Source organism: Colletotrichum abscissum, assembly GCF_030869225.1.
Source record: "Colletotrichum abscissum strain IMI 504890 chromosome Unknown Scaffold_2.1, whole genome shotgun sequence".
NCBI classification, from domain to species: domain Eukaryota; kingdom Fungi; phylum Ascomycota; class Sordariomycetes; order Glomerellales; family Glomerellaceae; genus Colletotrichum; species Colletotrichum abscissum.
In genome coordinates this window covers 1,192,827-1,210,535 of record NW_026850098.1, presented here as the reverse complement: position 1 = coordinate 1,210,535, position 17,709 = coordinate 1,192,827, and the positions used below count along the sequence as shown (strand labels likewise).

General features: G+C 47.4%; 5 protein-coding genes across 5 annotated transcripts; all 5 read right to left on the bottom strand.

Annotated features, from left to right (window-relative positions):
- Window positions 1–6,898: 6,898 nt before the first annotated feature.
- Window positions 6,899–7,642, bottom strand: CABS01_01087 (uncharacterized protein; the record flags this gene model as incomplete). Its single annotated transcript, XM_060534467.1, has 1 exon — window positions 6,899–7,642. One exon carries the CDS (start codon window positions 7,640–7,642, stop codon window positions 6,899–6,901), a length of 744 nt encoding a protein of 247 aa, XP_060401545.1.
- A 983-nt stretch (window positions 7,643–8,625) lies between these two features.
- Window positions 8,626–8,874, bottom strand: CABS01_01086 (uncharacterized protein; the record flags this gene model as incomplete). The annotated part of the gene is made up of 1 exon (XM_060534466.1): window positions 8,626–8,874. One exon carries the CDS (start codon window positions 8,872–8,874, stop codon window positions 8,626–8,628), a length of 249 nt encoding a protein of 82 aa, XP_060401544.1.
- Window positions 8,875–10,592: 1,718 nt separating this feature from the next.
- CABS01_01085 (uncharacterized protein) lies at window positions 10,593–12,939 on the bottom strand (the record flags this gene model as incomplete). The annotated part of the gene is made up of 4 exons (XM_060534465.1): window positions 10,593–12,079; window positions 12,142–12,196; window positions 12,465–12,551; window positions 12,613–12,939. 4 exons carry the CDS (start codon window positions 12,937–12,939, stop codon window positions 10,593–10,595), a joined length of 1,956 nt encoding a protein of 651 aa, XP_060401543.1.
- Window positions 12,940–13,394: 455 nt separating this feature from the next.
- CABS01_01084 (uncharacterized protein) lies at window positions 13,395–13,949 on the bottom strand (the record flags this gene model as incomplete). The annotated part of the gene is made up of 1 exon (XM_060534464.1): window positions 13,395–13,949. One exon carries the CDS (start codon window positions 13,947–13,949, stop codon window positions 13,395–13,397), a length of 555 nt encoding a protein of 184 aa, XP_060401542.1.
- An 830-nt stretch (window positions 13,950–14,779) lies between these two features.
- Window positions 14,780–15,264, bottom strand: CABS01_01083 (hypersensitive response-inducing protein; the record flags this gene model as incomplete). Its single annotated transcript, XM_060534463.1, has 2 exons — window positions 14,780–15,086; window positions 15,140–15,264. The coding sequence occupies 2 exons, from the start codon at window positions 15,262–15,264 to the stop codon at window positions 14,780–14,782; spliced, it is 432 nt and encodes a 143-aa protein (XP_060401541.1).
- Window positions 15,265–17,709: the final 2,445 nt, after the last annotated feature.

Genomic DNA, 17,709 nt, shown 5'->3' with positions numbered 1-17,709 from the left:
CTGTCACTGTTGTCAGACCGCGTCTCGAACGTGAAGAATGATATGATAAGAGCGTATGCACTGGAACGAGGAACAGGCTGCAGAATCGGCGACGCGCGCAAAGGGCAAAAAGGCAATCACGGAAATGGCTGATTCGTCAACGGTTCCCGCTAAATGCCAACAACCGAGACCCTTCGAAATAGTCCAGTCAGTCACACACCGGCAGGCAAAAGCCACAATACGGTTTCCCTGTGTGCCTGTCTGTCAGCGAGTTTGCTGTTGATGACTACCCATCTATCCGTAGATGGGTGTAAGAAAACATCACGCCCCCAGGAGAACGGCCACTGCATTAGGAATGACTGACAACTCAAAACCCCATTCCGCATTCTGTTCGCCATCTCTGCCGTGGTTTAATCCACATGGATGCATCGGAAGATTGCTGAGGTTATCTCCTGATTACTCTCCCAATCCGCAGGGCCTCCATCTCGCGTCCGGGTCCCCAGCGAGTGCGAAATGCCGTCTTCACACCCTATCCGTATCTCCGCTCACGCGGAGAGGGTTTCGCTGGGCTGCGCGGCACCGAAAGAGACTCGAGCTTCGGCTTCCCTCTCTCGTTTGCATCCAAACTCTGGGCGTATCTTCGGGTCCGCCGGCTATTAAGTGCATAACCCCGCGTGGCTCCAAGTCAGCTTTTTCTCTTCACTACATCCGTCTCAAAGATATCGATTCCTCAAGCTCACACACGGCCCACCTCTTTGGGGAAAGGCTTGGGTCCTTTTTTGGTGTCGTCTCATGCCTAGCTCAATTTGAAGTTCAACTCTATCAATCCGGCGCCCAATCATCAAAGAAGATCGAGACGGTGTTCGGGAAGCAGTTGCGCTAAACCTCGGAGTCCTCAAATATCAAGTAAGACCCTTGCTTAGGAATCTCTCGAATAATCAAGTAATCGACTTCCCGTGGAGAATGCGAACGACTGGTGGTTCGGCTTCTGGGCTACATGGCATATCTTTTTCTCGTCTAAGCGGCCACGGGGTACCAAGGTCCCTTGCCGTAGCACGCTCACGCTACTGCGTAGCCATCGTGGTGCGTTCGTAGCGAGAGACGCGTGTGGGTTGAAGGACTCATATTGCCCATCGGGTGCTACGGCAGGTATCGACTTTTCCCCATGCCATCGTGATCGGACGAAAAAAATCCCATCGTGCATTCGTGCTTTGCCAGCGAGGACACCCTTCTCCCACGGCTCAAGCAAATGAGCATGCAATATTCAAACTGACCCCTTTCTGCCACAGCGTAGCTGAAGAGACCCTGTCCTGACCTTTCACTCTTTTTCAGTGGGCTTGTGGGTTGTGTTTTGGCACTTGCTCGGTCTTTTGGACGAGTCTGGCATCGTAAACCCTCAAAACTGCCGGGTTGGTGTTTCGTACACCCTCTCGCTTGTCACGAGGCCGCTATGCAGCTCAAACGCATCGTCGATGTGTGAGAATTCATCGGCGATGTAGGGCAAAGGGAAATAAGAGCGGACACAAGCAAACTCGGTTGCTCGGTTCTCAAAACGCCAACGAATCTACTCGCCACGCCCATCGCCACCTCGGACGCGTATCCTCCATAGGGAACAATTCCATCAGGTCCCATAAGGGGAATTCACCCAATGGCACAAAGCTGATCGACATTCTGTGTTCAAGCCTTACCCGTCTGTCATCCCCGATTCTTTGGCCTGCCCCTCCTCCACTATTGTTCCCATCGGCAAGGTAAGCCTCAGTGTGGAGATTGGTCTTCCAATTGTTCTGCCTTGTGGTCACAGCTCTTGCGCCTCGAGGCAAAGGCCTTCCTCATACTGCAAGTGATCGTCCATTACATCTGCGGGAACGGATGATCCGCAGATGACTACTAACATTGAATTACAGCATCACGTCGCGAATATCAATAGTAGCGGCACGCACAGAAGCATCGCATCGGCACATCGAGCAGCACGACCAGCGCATCGACAGGCAACGATCGATCCAAAGCGCACCAGCAACCAATGATTCGCATAGACGGTCGCAAAGGCAATAGTCTCAGCTCAGGACTCTACTCTATCTGCCTCGTTTGCGTTGCAAACAGAGCTTGCAGGGTACCACAGGGACAAGGCCAGAGTCCGTCCCGCTCCATGTCCAACATTTACTGATATTGGCCTTTCTGAGCTTGATAGAGATCACCTGCCCTTTAAGAGTCATTGTCCGACGATTTCGCAAAGCCAAGTCGCCTACCAAAGAGAGACACGTCAAATCCCGTCACCCAGGCTTGTACAGAGTTGTACGAACGTTTGGTCAGGGTCTCTAGTCTCGATACAAGCGTCTTGCTGCCGCTTGACGGGAATGCGGGTGTGGCATGCGCAAAATCCCTTGCCAACAGCACAACCTTCCCCGCGACATGGCATCGGGCAGTTGTTCGATTGATCGGCTCCCACCCGTTGCCCGTCGACAAGACCGCATCCAGAGCGTAAGCAAGACCGCGACTGACGGCCTAAAGGTACGTTTTAGCTTCTTCAATGGCGTCTGAAACTTTCTTCATTCTTTCTTTCCGTCCTGTTCCCCGCGGTGCGCCGGTCCTGATGTTAGAGAGGGGGAGCAAGTCCTCCGCCCCTCCGCGGGTTTTCAACCACATGATTCCGCATCGGTCATCGAAACGAAACTCGATCGAAACGCTAATGGTGTCTTTACGTCCTCTTTCGCGTGAACGGTACTGGCGGATACCCTACCCGCGCTTACGCTCTGTCGTTCTTCGATCTCGATGACATTCAATGCCAATTTTGCCAATTTTCCGCACCTTTTCGATGGTATCGGCTTTTCTCGATCAAATATTTCAGAATCTCTCATTGCTTTTCACCCACCGGAAACTTTCCAGTTCCCTGGCTTGTGGCTATCCCCAATCCCTTCCCTGCCAGCCAGCCACCCTTGCCTTCTAGTGCACTTTGACCTAGTTCGAGCGCCTCTGTCTACTTTACCTATTTGAATCTATCGTATTCACGTTCACAACTCGATTTGACTATCCCTCTGGAGGAAGCTGAGATCCCGATACCTAAAGACAGCACCTGGCCGTGCCCTTGTCGTCGATCCGGCTAGTCTGCGATCGCGATGAACGTTGCACATCCGTCCCTGAATGCTAGGCATCGTCCATCTATTCTTCTTCATTGGCTCTTGGTCTCGGCATAGTCATGCTATCTTCACCCAATACCGACCGTCAAACGGCTCACCGTTCCAGGTTCTCCCCCCGATCGACCGTCACCCATCTTTCCGCATGACGTTTTTGGACCTATACCATACGGTGCATCTTCGATCCATCTCGAGGGATCGAGCTCCATTCCTCTCGGCCGTGACTCCTGCAGTGCTACTGGACGGAGAGCCACTCTTTCCTTCTTCTCCGTCGTCACTAAGCATATCTTTCGCTCACAGATTGTCTGCTATTCGGAGCCGGCACGGCGAAAACCACCGACTGAGCAAGCCGAGGTGCCATTTTGCCGGGTGTTGTCCAACTTAACTCCAGTCCTGGCCCCCAGCGCCAAGTTCCTTGGTTCCGGTTCCAGTCAAAAACCAAGTCAAAGGTGTCTCGGTTTTTTGACATCGCCGATCCTGTATCAATCGCCCTGCTTCTCTGGGGTTCACTGTCCCAGTTCAACCAATATGCTCTCTCAGCCCGCTCGGCGCAGGATCCATCTGGCAGGGAGAGGGGTGTTCGGGGAGGATACCCTTCTACCGGGGCGACGATACCTATCACTTGACACTGGGGCCACCCGTGCTGATCAATTGCCTGCAGTGGCCATTCTGATGGAGAAGATGGATTTCTGAATACCACCTCGCGGTTCTAGACCATTGTCGAACTCGATACGATGACAGGGAACGCCTGCGAGCAAATTCCCGGCCATTGGGGATTTCCTTTTCGAAGAAAGGTAATGCCCCAGAGATTCTCCGCATTTTCTTCACAAGCAGGGTTTTGGCAGTGCGGCTCTATGACTTTTCTGCCCATTGGGCTCCTCATGCTACTGGATGTTGACCTGTGACTGGAACCAAACAGCATCCTGTCGGTTTCCTAGTGGTACCACTTGTTGGCAGTACGACCATACGATTGTGGCCGCTTTTCTTGTTTGTTGTGCTATCAGAGGGCAAGCCAAGGCACTTCCCTCGATATGGTGAGGTCTTTCCAACGGCACACTCGCCGGCCCGTATTCATGAACCAGTGTTCATGAACCAGTGTTCATGAACCAGTGTTCATGAATACGATAGCGATGGGTGTTTCCGATTCCGATTCTGGCTATGCCAGCGAGCTTCTAGCTCACGATTTCACCCCGTCATCCAATCTTCTTTACATCGTCCGAAAGCCCGGTCTCCCGATCCCCTTACCCACGGGCTTTCACTAGCCCGGCTCGCGACCAGCCCGTCTACCCAAGACCCCGATGACGGGCGCCGATGGAGAGCCGGCGCATCGAAAGACGCAAGCGGGCCTCGTGCCCGTGTCCGAGAAGCAATGATACCAAGGTGTGATCCGAGGCCCCTTTCTCACCGATATTGGCACGGCATATTGTTCTCCTTTCCTTGGGGCGTGTCGAGAAGTGTATGCATTCTGGTTCGCATCACGGCTGAAGCGCTAGGCGCGCCGTGTCTTCCTTTCTCGATATAGCAATACCGATACTTCGGCTCCCTTCTGCCCCCTCTCTATCGTACCCCTCCTTGGCGGAGACGGACGGCGCTTCATCTCACGATAGTTGCAACGAACGTCGTCCCCTCAACCCTTGCCATTGTACACATGTCCTCTCCCGCCGGCAAATCGGACTTGAAGTCCCAAACGGGAGGAACGCTAGTTCTTCCCGGCCGAGAGGGTACGCACCACTCACCGAGCAGGGGAGGGGGTGCGTCGTAGCAGGATCTTCGGGGTCTAGACGCGCCGTCGACGGGATGACATGCGGCGCCAATGTACAATGATGACAGGCTGTGCATGATTGACCGCCAGGAACTGGAAGGAAGGAAGACGAGGGCCCTTTGCCTTCGATCCGTGACCTTGGTTGAACCCCTGCGAATCTGGAATTTGGCTGTGTGTTTGGAAGCAAGATGACGATACGGGGAGGGGATGGACATTGGCAGAGGATGGGCGAATGCGCATCGCCAAGGTGGCCTTTTTGAGTCTGGACCCTGTGCCTTTAGCTGTTCGTCGGTGTGAGGATATGCGCTGTCGGACAATGAAGCGACGAGAGGGACTCTAATGTGCCGCCAGGTGATTATTCGACGAATGCCCACCGATGTTTGCGCTGATGCAAGAGCGTTGTTGGTCTCTCTCCCATCGGAAATGCTAGAGGATATGAGGGCGTCACCACCGTTGAGGCTACCACCTAGAGCTCGGCCTCTCGGTAAACGCTAGGCTGAGACCCTGAGACTAAGGGCACAGCGGCAGAACCCTTATGCAGGGTAAACCAAACGCAACCTTACGTAGCACGCGTAGTAAGCGTCGGGCCACAGAGACGAGAAGGGAATGGGTTTTCCGTCCTCAGAAGAGAAGCTATTGGAAGCGCCAAGATGCAGCTTATGAGTGTCATTTACAGCCATAGCGCCATGCTTTGCTTTTCATCTCACTTTTTTACCAATGATTGTGAGGGTCCGAGGTAACGAAGCTGGTGATGCCGCATCTGTCCCGTACGTCTGCCCCGCCCCGGTAAGACGGGGCCGTGGGGGTGCGGGACGAACTTCCGGAAATTTTGCTCCGGATGAAGAAGATTTCAGCAAAGGATGTGATATACATGCATGGTTGCTCTCGCATTTCTTAGAGGTTGCTGACAGGTACCTTGAATTTCAAGCTCCGTATTTGACAGATGGTGGCCCACTGCTTGGATGTCATTGCTTGTGGCCTTCCCCGCCAAGACCAGGTTGCAGGGTGATGGGGCTGGCCACACCGGTCTTATTGTCTTAAAGCACATAATCTGGCCCTTAGAGATGGAAAGAGAAGTTCTGTATATGGCAGTCTTTGCAGCGAACGCTCGTTAGCTTAGACGTTCGAGTTTGAGGGTACCTACATCGCTGTCTTGGTACTATCTACGTCCCTCTAGGCGGTAGGTTGCCTTACATCTGTTCCCAGACGCAGCTTTCTATTTACGCCACGTTACTCCTGTAATCAATATTGGTATCCTTCAACACCTTGCGAGAGAAATCAGCGCTCATCAGGTGTGCAATCGGGGTTTCATACCAGGAATTTTCTTGACAATCTGTGAGATGACTCAGGCTTTCTTTCACCTATTTCCCTACTCAATCGACATTTCATCTGTTTGGTCTGTTACTTCACTCGAGTACTTCGTCCAAGTTAAACTATAATACGGAGTAGCGAGTTCTCATTTGAGGGTGTACATCAGAGTATCCGAGCATGCCCATCATAAAATCCCGTCCGTAATATACCGGAACAGGTATTAAAACCCTCATCCACTGCCCGCCCCATTGTCGGCCGATCGCGAGATTCCACAACAAAGAAATCTGAGTAAACCATACTGAGAAATCGCTTGAGATGATACGAATTCGCTTGAACATCATGCCAACATGCAGTTGCCATTACACAAATCTGAATGGGACCTTCCACAAGGACACGGCCCCACCGTGGAGCCAGGACTCAGCTCTAAGCCTACTTAATCCCCAGCTCCACCGCTTCTCCCAACCAACTATCACTGGATGTCAACATCCACCAATCCCCGATAGTCTAGTGGTGAGGATATCTGCTTGTCATTGAAGATTCAACGATCCGCAGGGGACCGGGGTTCAATTCCCCGTCGAGGAGTATTCTTTTGCATTTTTGGCCAAATAGCAGAATCTTATTGCTCTATTGCTCGCAGTCTCTTGTTTTCTTCATGTTTTGCTTCCGTAAACTCAAGGGGTGACCCCACGTGGACCCCCGACCGGAATGAACACCATCATGGATTCTGCACGCTCGGCAATCGGTACTTCTCAGCGAACATCGGCGCCCACATGCGCTCCATGAAGAAGCCAACCTCCGGATTCGTCGAATTCGCCGTCTCAAACTCGTTCAGCGCCTTCTGATACGCCTCCTTGGGCAGCTTCCGTATCGTCTCCCGCCGAACGGCAAATGTCCCGCCGTGCATCGCCCGGATCGCCGGCGGATGCTCCCCGCCTACCACCATCGTCCAAAACTGCGCCGGCGTGTACGGCGCAAGCTGCAGGCTCTTGATCTGGTTAGCCGTGATCCACAGCTTCTGTGCCGAGCTGTTCCAGTCGACTTTGCCCCAGTCCGCGACATCGTGGAACAGCGCGTCGTTAAAGGGCGTCACGTCGTCGGCCGGGACGGTCATCGCCTTTTGCACCATCTGCTCTGTCGTGTTTACAGCGGGCGCGATGAGGTCAAAGGGATCCGCCTGCGTGAAGATCATGATCTCGTCGAGGGTATCGTAGTTGTTTACGATGTGGTGCAGGTGCGTGTGGCCTTCTCGTCCGATGTTGGGAAGGGCTACGTAGGAGCGGAACGAAGAGTGTTGAACGGTGTCGTTCATCTGCGGCACGCCGCCCTTGGAGTAGAGGTAGGTGGAAGCGGCGACGGACGCCCATGGATCGAGTGATTCTTTGAAGCGCGCGCAGACGATGCCTAGCTGCGACGGGGTTGCTGCGAGGGCCGCGAGGAGCGGGAGGGTGATGGCGACCATTGTTGGCGTTTGGTGCACGTATGCGGATGGGTGTTCGTCTTGGCGGAAGAGGTTTGGATGAGCAGAAGATGCGACAGCCCGCGGCGAGCGAGGTCGTGTCCTCTTGAGCTCTGCCTCCTTTCCATCCCGTCGGTAGCATGGCCTATGCCGTTGAGACCGGTAATCAAACTCTAATCCATCAACAGCAGCGTACTCCAGAAAGCATCCCACCGGTGCCAGGGGAACTTGGAAACTTAAGGTGTTGACGCGCAATTATAACGACACTTTTTGTCCGGATAGACTGAGTCCGTAACTCCGCCGAAGAATTGCCTCAAGCTGAGTACGCTCCTTGTCATTAGATTTAAGTGCAAGTTCGCGTATTACATGACCTTCACAACCTAGTCGAACAGGGCTTCTGCCTTTGCTTGCGACTTGCTTTCAACTAAGCTTCGCAAATCACTTAACTCTAAAGATGTCAGCCTCATAACAATCTGAGCTAAACCCTACGTCTGTAGCCGCATTAGTATAGTCTAGCCGCCAACTGAGTCGAACGCAAACCGTTTCTCAAGCATCTCTATTGGCCATTCTACCGAACTCCATTCACGTCAAGACTATGTAGCGACCAAGACTCGGGGATACCAGCCCGTGACATATCATGTAGTTTCCTTTCGTAAATGACTCGGCCAGTACTAGATCTCGTCTCATGATCGTAGAAAATGTTGTTCAGCATAGGTATATTCACTCCAGGCGTCTTTACAAGAGGCCCAGAAGGATGTCATATGAATCTATTCAAGAACCCTGGATTCCTCAAGATGCACGCCACTCCTACATCAACGTCGCCTCATTCTTCATGGCCATGGGTCTATGTCGCTCCAGCACTCGATCCCATTACACAGACTGGCAACTGTGAAAATTTGGCACGCCGGCTCAAACGTTGTGGCTCCTACACTCTCCATGGACCATGAGCTAGCATATCCTTCATGCCAACAGCCACTCACGCCTCCTTATTTGCACTTTCCGCTCGAGTTATAACCGCATCCGAGATGGAATCCGCCAGGCTGATCGCAGTTGCCTTGCTTGTTGTTGGGGTCGTCGGACTTGTACGCGTTGTGATTACAGCTGCACATGGAGCATCGGTGGTCGTCGTACTGGATGTCGCCGCAGTAGCACTTGACGCAGCCGCCGAAGCAGTAGTGCTTTGCGGTTACGGCGGTTGCCAATGACAAGAGACCGAGTACAGTAGCGAACTTCATTTTGCTTTGTGTAGGTGAAATAGCGAATGTCCTGATGTCTTTGTTTGGTGGACGTGCTTACGTGGAGGTAGGATGAAGGAAGTTGAAGGCTGGATGTCTTAGTTGAAGGTGCTATTTTCCCATGTTTTCATTTGGGCTGCCTGGAGCTGAACAAACATATTATATACGCCGCACTCAGTAATGTCTTGATACTCGCAACTACATCACAGCAGCTCCATCATGACCTTCCAGAGTCTCCAGAGTCCGATATCTCAATAACCAAAGTTTGTCAATCTCTCGGCGTGGATATCTAGCTTTGCGAAGAATAAAGCGAGCCACTATGTGGATGACGGAGAAGCCGAGAATACGGGAGCTAACATCACCAAACACTCCACGATCGTCGCTTGCGGCCCCACCAATGGTGCCTCCGTATTTCTAGCCGCATTCGAATCAATGCAAGGCCTTACAGAAGACAACGACTGACCTTGTAGATTTCTTGCACGTTTCCATATCAAGCACAAGCCGTCTGCTGTAAATCCAGACTTCGTAGTCTTTTGGGCCTATGTGTGTTGTCGTTGATCGTCGTCTACTCGAGGTTTCCAAGGACTTGACTGCGGGTCGTGGCAGCGCTGTTGTGGACTGATTCTGATTTTGAGTTTTAGGAGATAGGTGAGCACGTTCAAGCAAGTGACCATGCTTACAAGTTGCTTGCGGGCCAGCCAAGCAAGAGCTCGGTCATATATCGTGTGCAGATATTATGATTTCAAATTTCTGTTCCTGGAGGGCACTAGCTACTAAGATGAGCAACGGCTTACGCAACTTCATTCTTGCGATGGGGCTGGAAGTCTGGGAAGGATAAAAAGTCGTCAAGCCGATCCGACTTGGCGTTTCTTGACTCAGCGCGTTCATAATAGTTTACAAACGAGTCACCTAGAAGTTGATGAATACTCCTTCCTGCCCGATAAATTTTAATGAACGGCAATAGAGAATCGAGACTATCGAGTCACCCCTCACCGCCAGAATCTTTGGCTGAATGATCCTCGTTCAAGGATCACACATGCATTGACAAAAGCAAAGGCGGTCACTCGGAAGTCTTAAGGTAGCGATGGCTCTGAGCAAGAGGACACTAGGAGTGTAGGCGGTGAACGATGAATTAAAGATCCATCGCAGCTTACCTTCCACGACGTCTCGTAGCCAGGAGACTGGCGCTCTTGCCTGCTTTGAAGGCATCGTTGAAAGTGACTTGCGTTTGAGTGCTGGGGCTAATGTACCCGTCGGGCCCGGTGATTAAACATAATCGCCGGCTCGTTGAGCCTGCTTACTGGTCAGTGAGAGAACACTAATCTGCATTCCCGTAGGCAAGTCACGTAAGGCTGTTAACTAAGCAGATAAGCAGGTAATATGTGCGACTCATCTTAAAGGTGAAATGAATAGTGCGATTCAAGCAAATTTCCCAAAAGACATCGATAGTTCATGTGTTCTCGTACGCATTCAACATCGTAGATTGTGTAGTCAATACCCTGCAGAATGCAGCATAGTCATTGGCACAAGTTCGGGGGACTGCCACAATCCGTTTCTTGAAGTCCGGGGATTTGATACAATACGGAAATTACAACACGCAATCCCCGAAATCTTGAAGTTTCTTGCTGGCATACAAGAGGCAGTGATTTGTTAAGATTATTGGCATCGAATGGAGAGAAATCTAAAATGATGTAAAAGACTGCCTTCGCCAAACTGCCTCATTCTAAACTGATACCGATTTCTCGGATCGCGCGTATATCCTCACAGGTCAACTTTTCTTTCGTTCCCTCAACCTCTTCCACTCGTGTGCGCCAATAGTTCCCAAAGTCTCCTAGGTCAAAACTTGGATTTATCAACCGAATAGCAAGTTCTTCCATCAATTCTTCCAAGTTGTCGGCCAAATATCGGTCTTCCTCCTGTATTTCCGCCACTTCCTTTGGGTCCATTATCCATATCTCATCATACACATTCGTGATGTTTCTGGCTCTTATCCTGGTGTCGTACTTATACTTGCAGCATGTATGGCTCATACCGAGGAAATCAAACGTCGTCGCGCGTACAAAATCTAGCAAAGGTTGCGGATTTTGTTGGTGCGAAGTATGCAGAATGGTTGAAAAGACATTCCACAAGTGATTCAATATCCAGTATTCGCTGACATAACTGTCACCTCCTGGCCAAGCCTTGGCGAATGCGGAGGCTGGACTACACCCTCGGCTTGAGCAATAACATTTGCAACCGTCTCTAGATGTATCAGAAAGGATTCGTGTAAGAAGTGACTTGTTCTTGACATGGTAGACAGCAGGGTGAGAAGAGTCAATGTAGCATGGAAGTTTTGACATTTTCCCAAAAGCAGTGGCCAATCGAAGAAGAGTAGTAGGAGACGCAGACGATGAAGGTATTGTCTCGTTCGAACTGCAGCTAAAAGTAGGGATGGCATGCTTAATGTCAACCCCGTGAGCTTCAAACCAGGCAATAGAGTTCAATAAATCGTCAGGATTTTCCTCGAAATAGTCACCGAATATTCTCATGGTTACTAGCGGGATCCAACCATTGAATGCGAAGTTGAACCCTTCGAAACCGGAGCGGTATAAACCTTCCGTCAATTGACCATTCATCACCGGAGAATGGTAGATTGATCCAGGTCGGACTCGCTGAAAGATTGAAGGTATGTCGATATTTCTGGCCTGAAGTGCCTGTAGAACTTCAAACGCGTTCGTTTGCAGCATGGTTTGTTTCGTTGTGCCCAGGGCGAACAGTTCTTGCACCGTCAAGGTTTTCCTTGCAAAACGCAACATCTCTCTCCTGCGAACGGCTAGTTCATCGCACAACAAGTCGATAATTTCCTGACTCTGATAATCAGCGTCGAGAGTATAAGGGTGTCCAAAGAATGTAGCACTGTTCTCAAGATCGATGCTGGCTCCCTGTTCAAGCAACAATTTGACGGAGTCTACTTGATGCAAGAGTACGGCCGAGTGAATTGCCGTGAGTTGCGAAGCGTCTTCGAGATCAATGACTTGCCGACAGGCATCTCCAGCCAATTCGAAAAGCAGTTGGAGGCCTCTGGGCCAGTAAGCGGCCACATGAAGAGGAGTCTGGTCGTTGTGGCATCGCTCGATCATAATGGATGACGACGCCATCAAAATCCTTCGGAGAGCCGGTTCTGACTTTTGAAAAAGCGCAGAGGACAATGCACCGTAATCAAATCCTTTCAGCGTCATTACTTTGCGGCTAACATAAAAAGACGAGATGTGTTAACATCAGACTTACCATCAAGATGCCACGAGAAACACTGGTAGATATCAGGTAAAGTCAAAATCTTGTATTCCGATAGGATGACTAGTTTTTCTGATTCTAAACCGAATGTTGGATAATCGATATATAGAGCACCTAGTTCAATTAATCCTTTTGCAAGGACCAACGAGCCTGTTGGTAGATCTTGTGAAGTCCTCTTCGTATGCTCCAGGCGCCTTCTTCTACGGAGCTCAAGAAACCATGACAGGGCCGAACTAGGTCTGTTAGTCTATTGAAGTTCAATGGTCGAAAACTGAGAACGAATCTTACCCGAAACATCCACTTTCGTTAAGGGGTACGCCCATAAGTACAAGTTCCTTCATGAACCGTACCCAAATCTCGGACATTCGGTCAGGCCATAAGTGGCCATGCACATTACTAGCCCTCTTTTTGAAATTAGCAAAGCTTAAAAGTAGACGATGATATGGCACGGCAGAGTTCTCCTACATGAAGAAGAGTTTGACCGAGGAAGTTGATGTCACCTGGCGAGGCTCTGCCGCGCCTGAACAGACATCTCAAGTCCTTTGACACTGATGATATCTGAGCTTGAAGAGCTTCTGCTGTAATATCTGAAGTTCTAAGAACTAATTCATCGACCAATGTAAAAGCAGGTGAGTCACTTGATACCAAGGATCGCGCTACTATTGCTATTGCAGGATGGATCTGTAAATCTCGGTAGAACAGTCGCCGTGAGTACTGGATTTCCAATTTCCAAGAAATCAGAATGCTGAAAAGTTGAAGCTTGCCTTTTATGGCTCGTTGACTAGGGTTCATGAAGAAGAGATCGCAATGGCTGTCGTGCTTGGGGCGACCACGGATAGACACGTCTCGCCGTCCGAGGAGAGAGTTGGCCCTGCAAGAACACCCAAAATTCTGATAATTTTCGTCGCTCGGTACTTCTGAAGAAGGCAAAGTCTTCGGTGCATTATCTTCGAGTTTGATGCGAGATGATGCTTGGGCCACGGCGTCGCTTGTGAGGAAATTGTCTGCCGAGCTGTCTGCGGTGTTACTTCGACTTTCGTTCTTGGGATGCAGACTCTTCCCACAATGTTTCGGTGACGGAGGCGATGAAGGCGAGGAATTCATTGAAACGTCGCCGGCTCCTGGGCTAGACCTCAATGATACCAATGACGAGCGTTCGAGCCCAGCCAGCTTTGTATCAATCACTCTTTCCAAAGCAGGCAATAATGCAGCTATTTGGCTTGCTGTCTTCTGATTTTCATACATCATTAGAGAAACCATTTTGACGGATTCGGAAATCGCAGCTTCTCGTAGCTCATTGGTAAGGTCACTGGAAACCACATTAGAGCTAATCGAGTGTTCCAGTGGGGAAATCTTACGACATACTGGTTAAGGAGGAGCAAATAACTTGTCATTGCGGTGTAGAACCTTTGCATTTCTGCCTTTAGTCTGTCGAACTTGGCCTTTTGCAAGGGATACAGCAAATGTCTCGCGGCATCTTTTCCATACTCCTTGAGTTCTCTTGGCCCTGGTGACCGAGTTTGCTCTTTAGCCAGGATTTCAAATTCCTGAGTGCATCCCTGACAGGCGTCGAAACAGTTTCTTAAGGACATTGACAGCGCTGAGTCGATGTGATGACTTGCTTGCAACCGAGTTTGTATCAGCCGAAGGAACGAATCTAGTCTTTGTGCATGCTCCGTGAGGTTGATGAGATCAAAGTCGCGTGACCTATAATCTTGGCAGAAGGTATTGATACCTTTGCAGACAGTAAGTCCAAGGGAAATAAGACCCGCAACGCCACTGGATATAGACAGAGGATCCATGGATTAATGACGACGCGGCTTCACGTGTTGACCGGTGGTTGTCGTGGTCTCAAATCCGTGAGAATCTTCTGGGGCAAGAAGGAGAATTAAAGAAAATGAACTCGGGGTGACAATTTAAGGGATAATGACAGCCTGATTTCAGAAGGGTGAGAAGTAAGCAGCTGATGAGGCTGCAGGCTTTTTGACATTTCAGCACTGCTGACTATTCTCTTGGTGGTGTGATACAGCGATTGGGTATCTCCCCAAGTGCGTGTTGGCAAGCAATGAGTGGTTGCCTTATTTCTTTGATTGGATTAAGGGGATTGCGAAGGACCAATCATAAACGCATTCTGTCTGCTCTGTTGGCTTACTAGGGATGCCTTGTGTGGCTGAAGACGCTCAGAACACCTGATGCTGATTCGGTCTGGTTGGTATTAACCAGATAAGCCTTGCGAGAAGCCTAAAGATTGTGAGATATACTTATGTCAGGTATGTCTAGTACAACCGAGGGACCAGGGAACTGTCATCATATCAGCTTTCTGGGCGATCATCGTAATGAAAGCACGGTACAGCAAAACCTACGCTACTCTGGATCAGGTGACCTTTCACACAATACCTTATACCACGAGTTCAGCATTGCGCTAGAGGTTGTGTTCAATTAATGAGGGCCCGGCATGAGAAAATTGTCTTTGTGGATGGATAATCAGTTGAATTCTATGATGGTATCTTTTTACTCTATCGAAACATGTGTTGTACAATCTTTTGCCATCCTCCCAATGCTATGTGTAAGGCACACCCATTCCTATCGTCGCTGGAGCGTGTTCTTTAACGAATCGAACGAGGCGAAATATTTACTCGAGGTCGAAAGAGCGGGCACCAGTGTAGTGCTGAACAACAGCGTTGGGCTGGTTGGAGATCTCGAAGTCGGAGTTGGGGAGAAGGTGGGAGCCAGTCTGGTTGCTGCTGGGGGTAACCGGCTGAGAGACGGTGAGGGTGAGACCCTCGGCGCTGCGGACGACGTCGAAGGTGCGGGAGGACAGGGTGCAGGTGCCCTCCTTGACATCGGGGAGAGTGCCGTCGGTGTTGCCGGGGACAAGAGCGGTGCAGTTGACACCGGTGGTCTCCATGGTACCGGGCTGGATGACAGTGAATCCGTAACTAGAAGGTTATTAGCATGTGTGAGAGGATGTTGCAGAGTTGTCAAAACTTACGAGCACTGGGTGCTGTGGGGAATGCAGTCGGCACCGAAGTTGGTGACCTTGAAGGTAACGTCACGCTTGCTGATGGCAGCAGCGGCAGCGACGGAGGCGGAAGCGAGAAGAGTGGCGAACTGCATTTTGAAGGTTGTGATGGTGGTTTTGGTGTTTGTTTGGGTGATTAAAGAATAGGTTGTTGCGTGTTGTGAGTTGGTTGTGATTAGATGAGTTGATTGTGTGTGATACAGATCGAAATTACCATGATAACTTGCGAAGTTGTCAACCTTATATATCACTTTGATTGCAACCAAATCTTGAATAATACGAGGAGTCGGGAGGCTATCCACCGGGGCAATGACGATCGCCAACGGCGATCGGTGGACCCCGGTACTGCCGAACTCGTATTTGACCCGACTCCCGAATTAGTCTTGAGGTGAAACGTCATAGCCTCCAACCCCTATATGACGTCTATTATGCAAAATAAACAACGGAGAAGTCCACTTCCAATTACTCGATAATAGCCCTGTTCAATTTACAATTTCCTGCCATGCGCAAAATAGGAATTTCTGATGGCGAGAGCGCGCATAATGAAACACATCAACCGCGCCCCCTTACCATAACATGCAGCATCTCCAATACTATGTACAATCACAGCCAATGTTGATTATAGCATAACGTGGAAAAGGGGCTTTCCAACTTTAATTGCGGGAATAAGACCCCACCCCACACGACAGATCACCCCATTTAGACGATTTTTTCCCTCCTTTAACACTACTACTACTATAATATATAAGTAATAAATTATTAAAAAAAATCATAAAAATTATATTAAAATTACTAATAAATTCGCTATACCCAATTATATAAAAGAATATATTAAAAATACGTAATATAACGTTAGCTTTAATAAGTCGATTTAAAAGGCTATTATAAACTAAAAAATCCCTTATACTACCCTCTTAAGCCGGCTACGAGGTACTATAATAGTTAAAAAGTTAAAAAAGGATTACTAAAGGCTTAATAAATACTAAGAATAATCCCTTACTTACTAAGTAATTTAATAGGGCTAATTAGGGTTCGCTCTAACTTATATCTAAGTTAAAAAGTTTATAACGTATATTTCTTAATAAAGTAGCGACTAGTACCTATTTAAAAAGAAATAAATAAATAGATTTTTATATAAAATCTTACGCTCTTAACGTTATAAGCTTATTATATAGATTTTAAGTATATTAAGTTTATTATTATTAACGTTATATAAGCTTTTTAAAAGATCTTAATACTTTTAAATATCTATAAAATCTTAATATCCTTTTATTAAAATATAAATAAAACGGGTTTAATAAAAGGGAGTAATAAGGACTATTTAGTACTAAGTAAGTTTAAAAAAAGATCTATTTATGTTTAGATATTAAAGGACCGTACTTAGACCTCTATATTTAAATATATCTTTATAAATAGCTAGTACCTCTTATTATTAGTTATTTTTAAAAAATAAACTATATAATAATAGTAGTTCCCTATAAAAATATTAAATTATGTTTTATAAAGCTTTACGTCTTTTATAAATAAGTAGACTTCGAATATAATTAAGCTAGAATAGCTAGTTAAGATATTTATTCCGTAAATAGAAGTAAAGGCTTAAAGACTCTAATCTAAACGTCTACTTATAATTAATAAGTATAGTAATTACGTTTTTAATAATTTTATATAATAATATTACTTTAAGAGCGTTTATTTATATTATTTATTACTATATTCTAACTATATTACCTAGCCCCTAAATATCTTAATATTCTTACTCCTTAAAATATATTATTATAATAAACTTATAAATTATAGCCTCTAGCTTAACTTAGTACTAATTAAAAAGTAGAACTTTTTTTATTATTATTTTTAAGCCCGAGTATAAGCGCTTATAAAATAAAATATATATACTAATTAAAAAATAATAAGGCTATACTTTATTAATATATAGTAGCCCCTATTTAGTAAATTTATTATTATAGCGCAGCTTATAAACGTTTTATAAGCGCTATTATAAGAGCTCTTATTTTTAAAAGTTCTTAAAATACCCTAAAATTATAATATTATTATTTTTAAAAAGTTAAGAAACTTTAGGAAGTATTAAAAGCTCTAAATATAAAATAAGGGCGAGGTTAACTACGATTTTATTATTTATAAATTAATATTTAATAAAATAAATAAGTAATTAGATATTTAGAACGTAGCCCTAGCTAATACTTAATTAGTTATTAAGTTACTAAAGGCTTAAATATAATTATATAAGCTAATTATAAAAATAAAAGTATAGTAAGATTTAAATAAGTAATTCGTATAAATTAAGGCTATTATAAAAATAAAAAGAGAGGCTAAGGCTCGCTTATAGTACCTAATTATAGTTCTAACGCTTATAATTAGTATAAGAGAAGCTTAATTTACTAATATATATTTAGAATTTTAAATTTAGTAACGTTATATTATTAATAATTAAATTCGTAGTTATAAGGTTAAAAAGTCGAAGTCTAGAAAATCGTCTAAATTAAGTGATCTGTCGTGGGGGGTAATCCGTCGTGTGGGGTGGG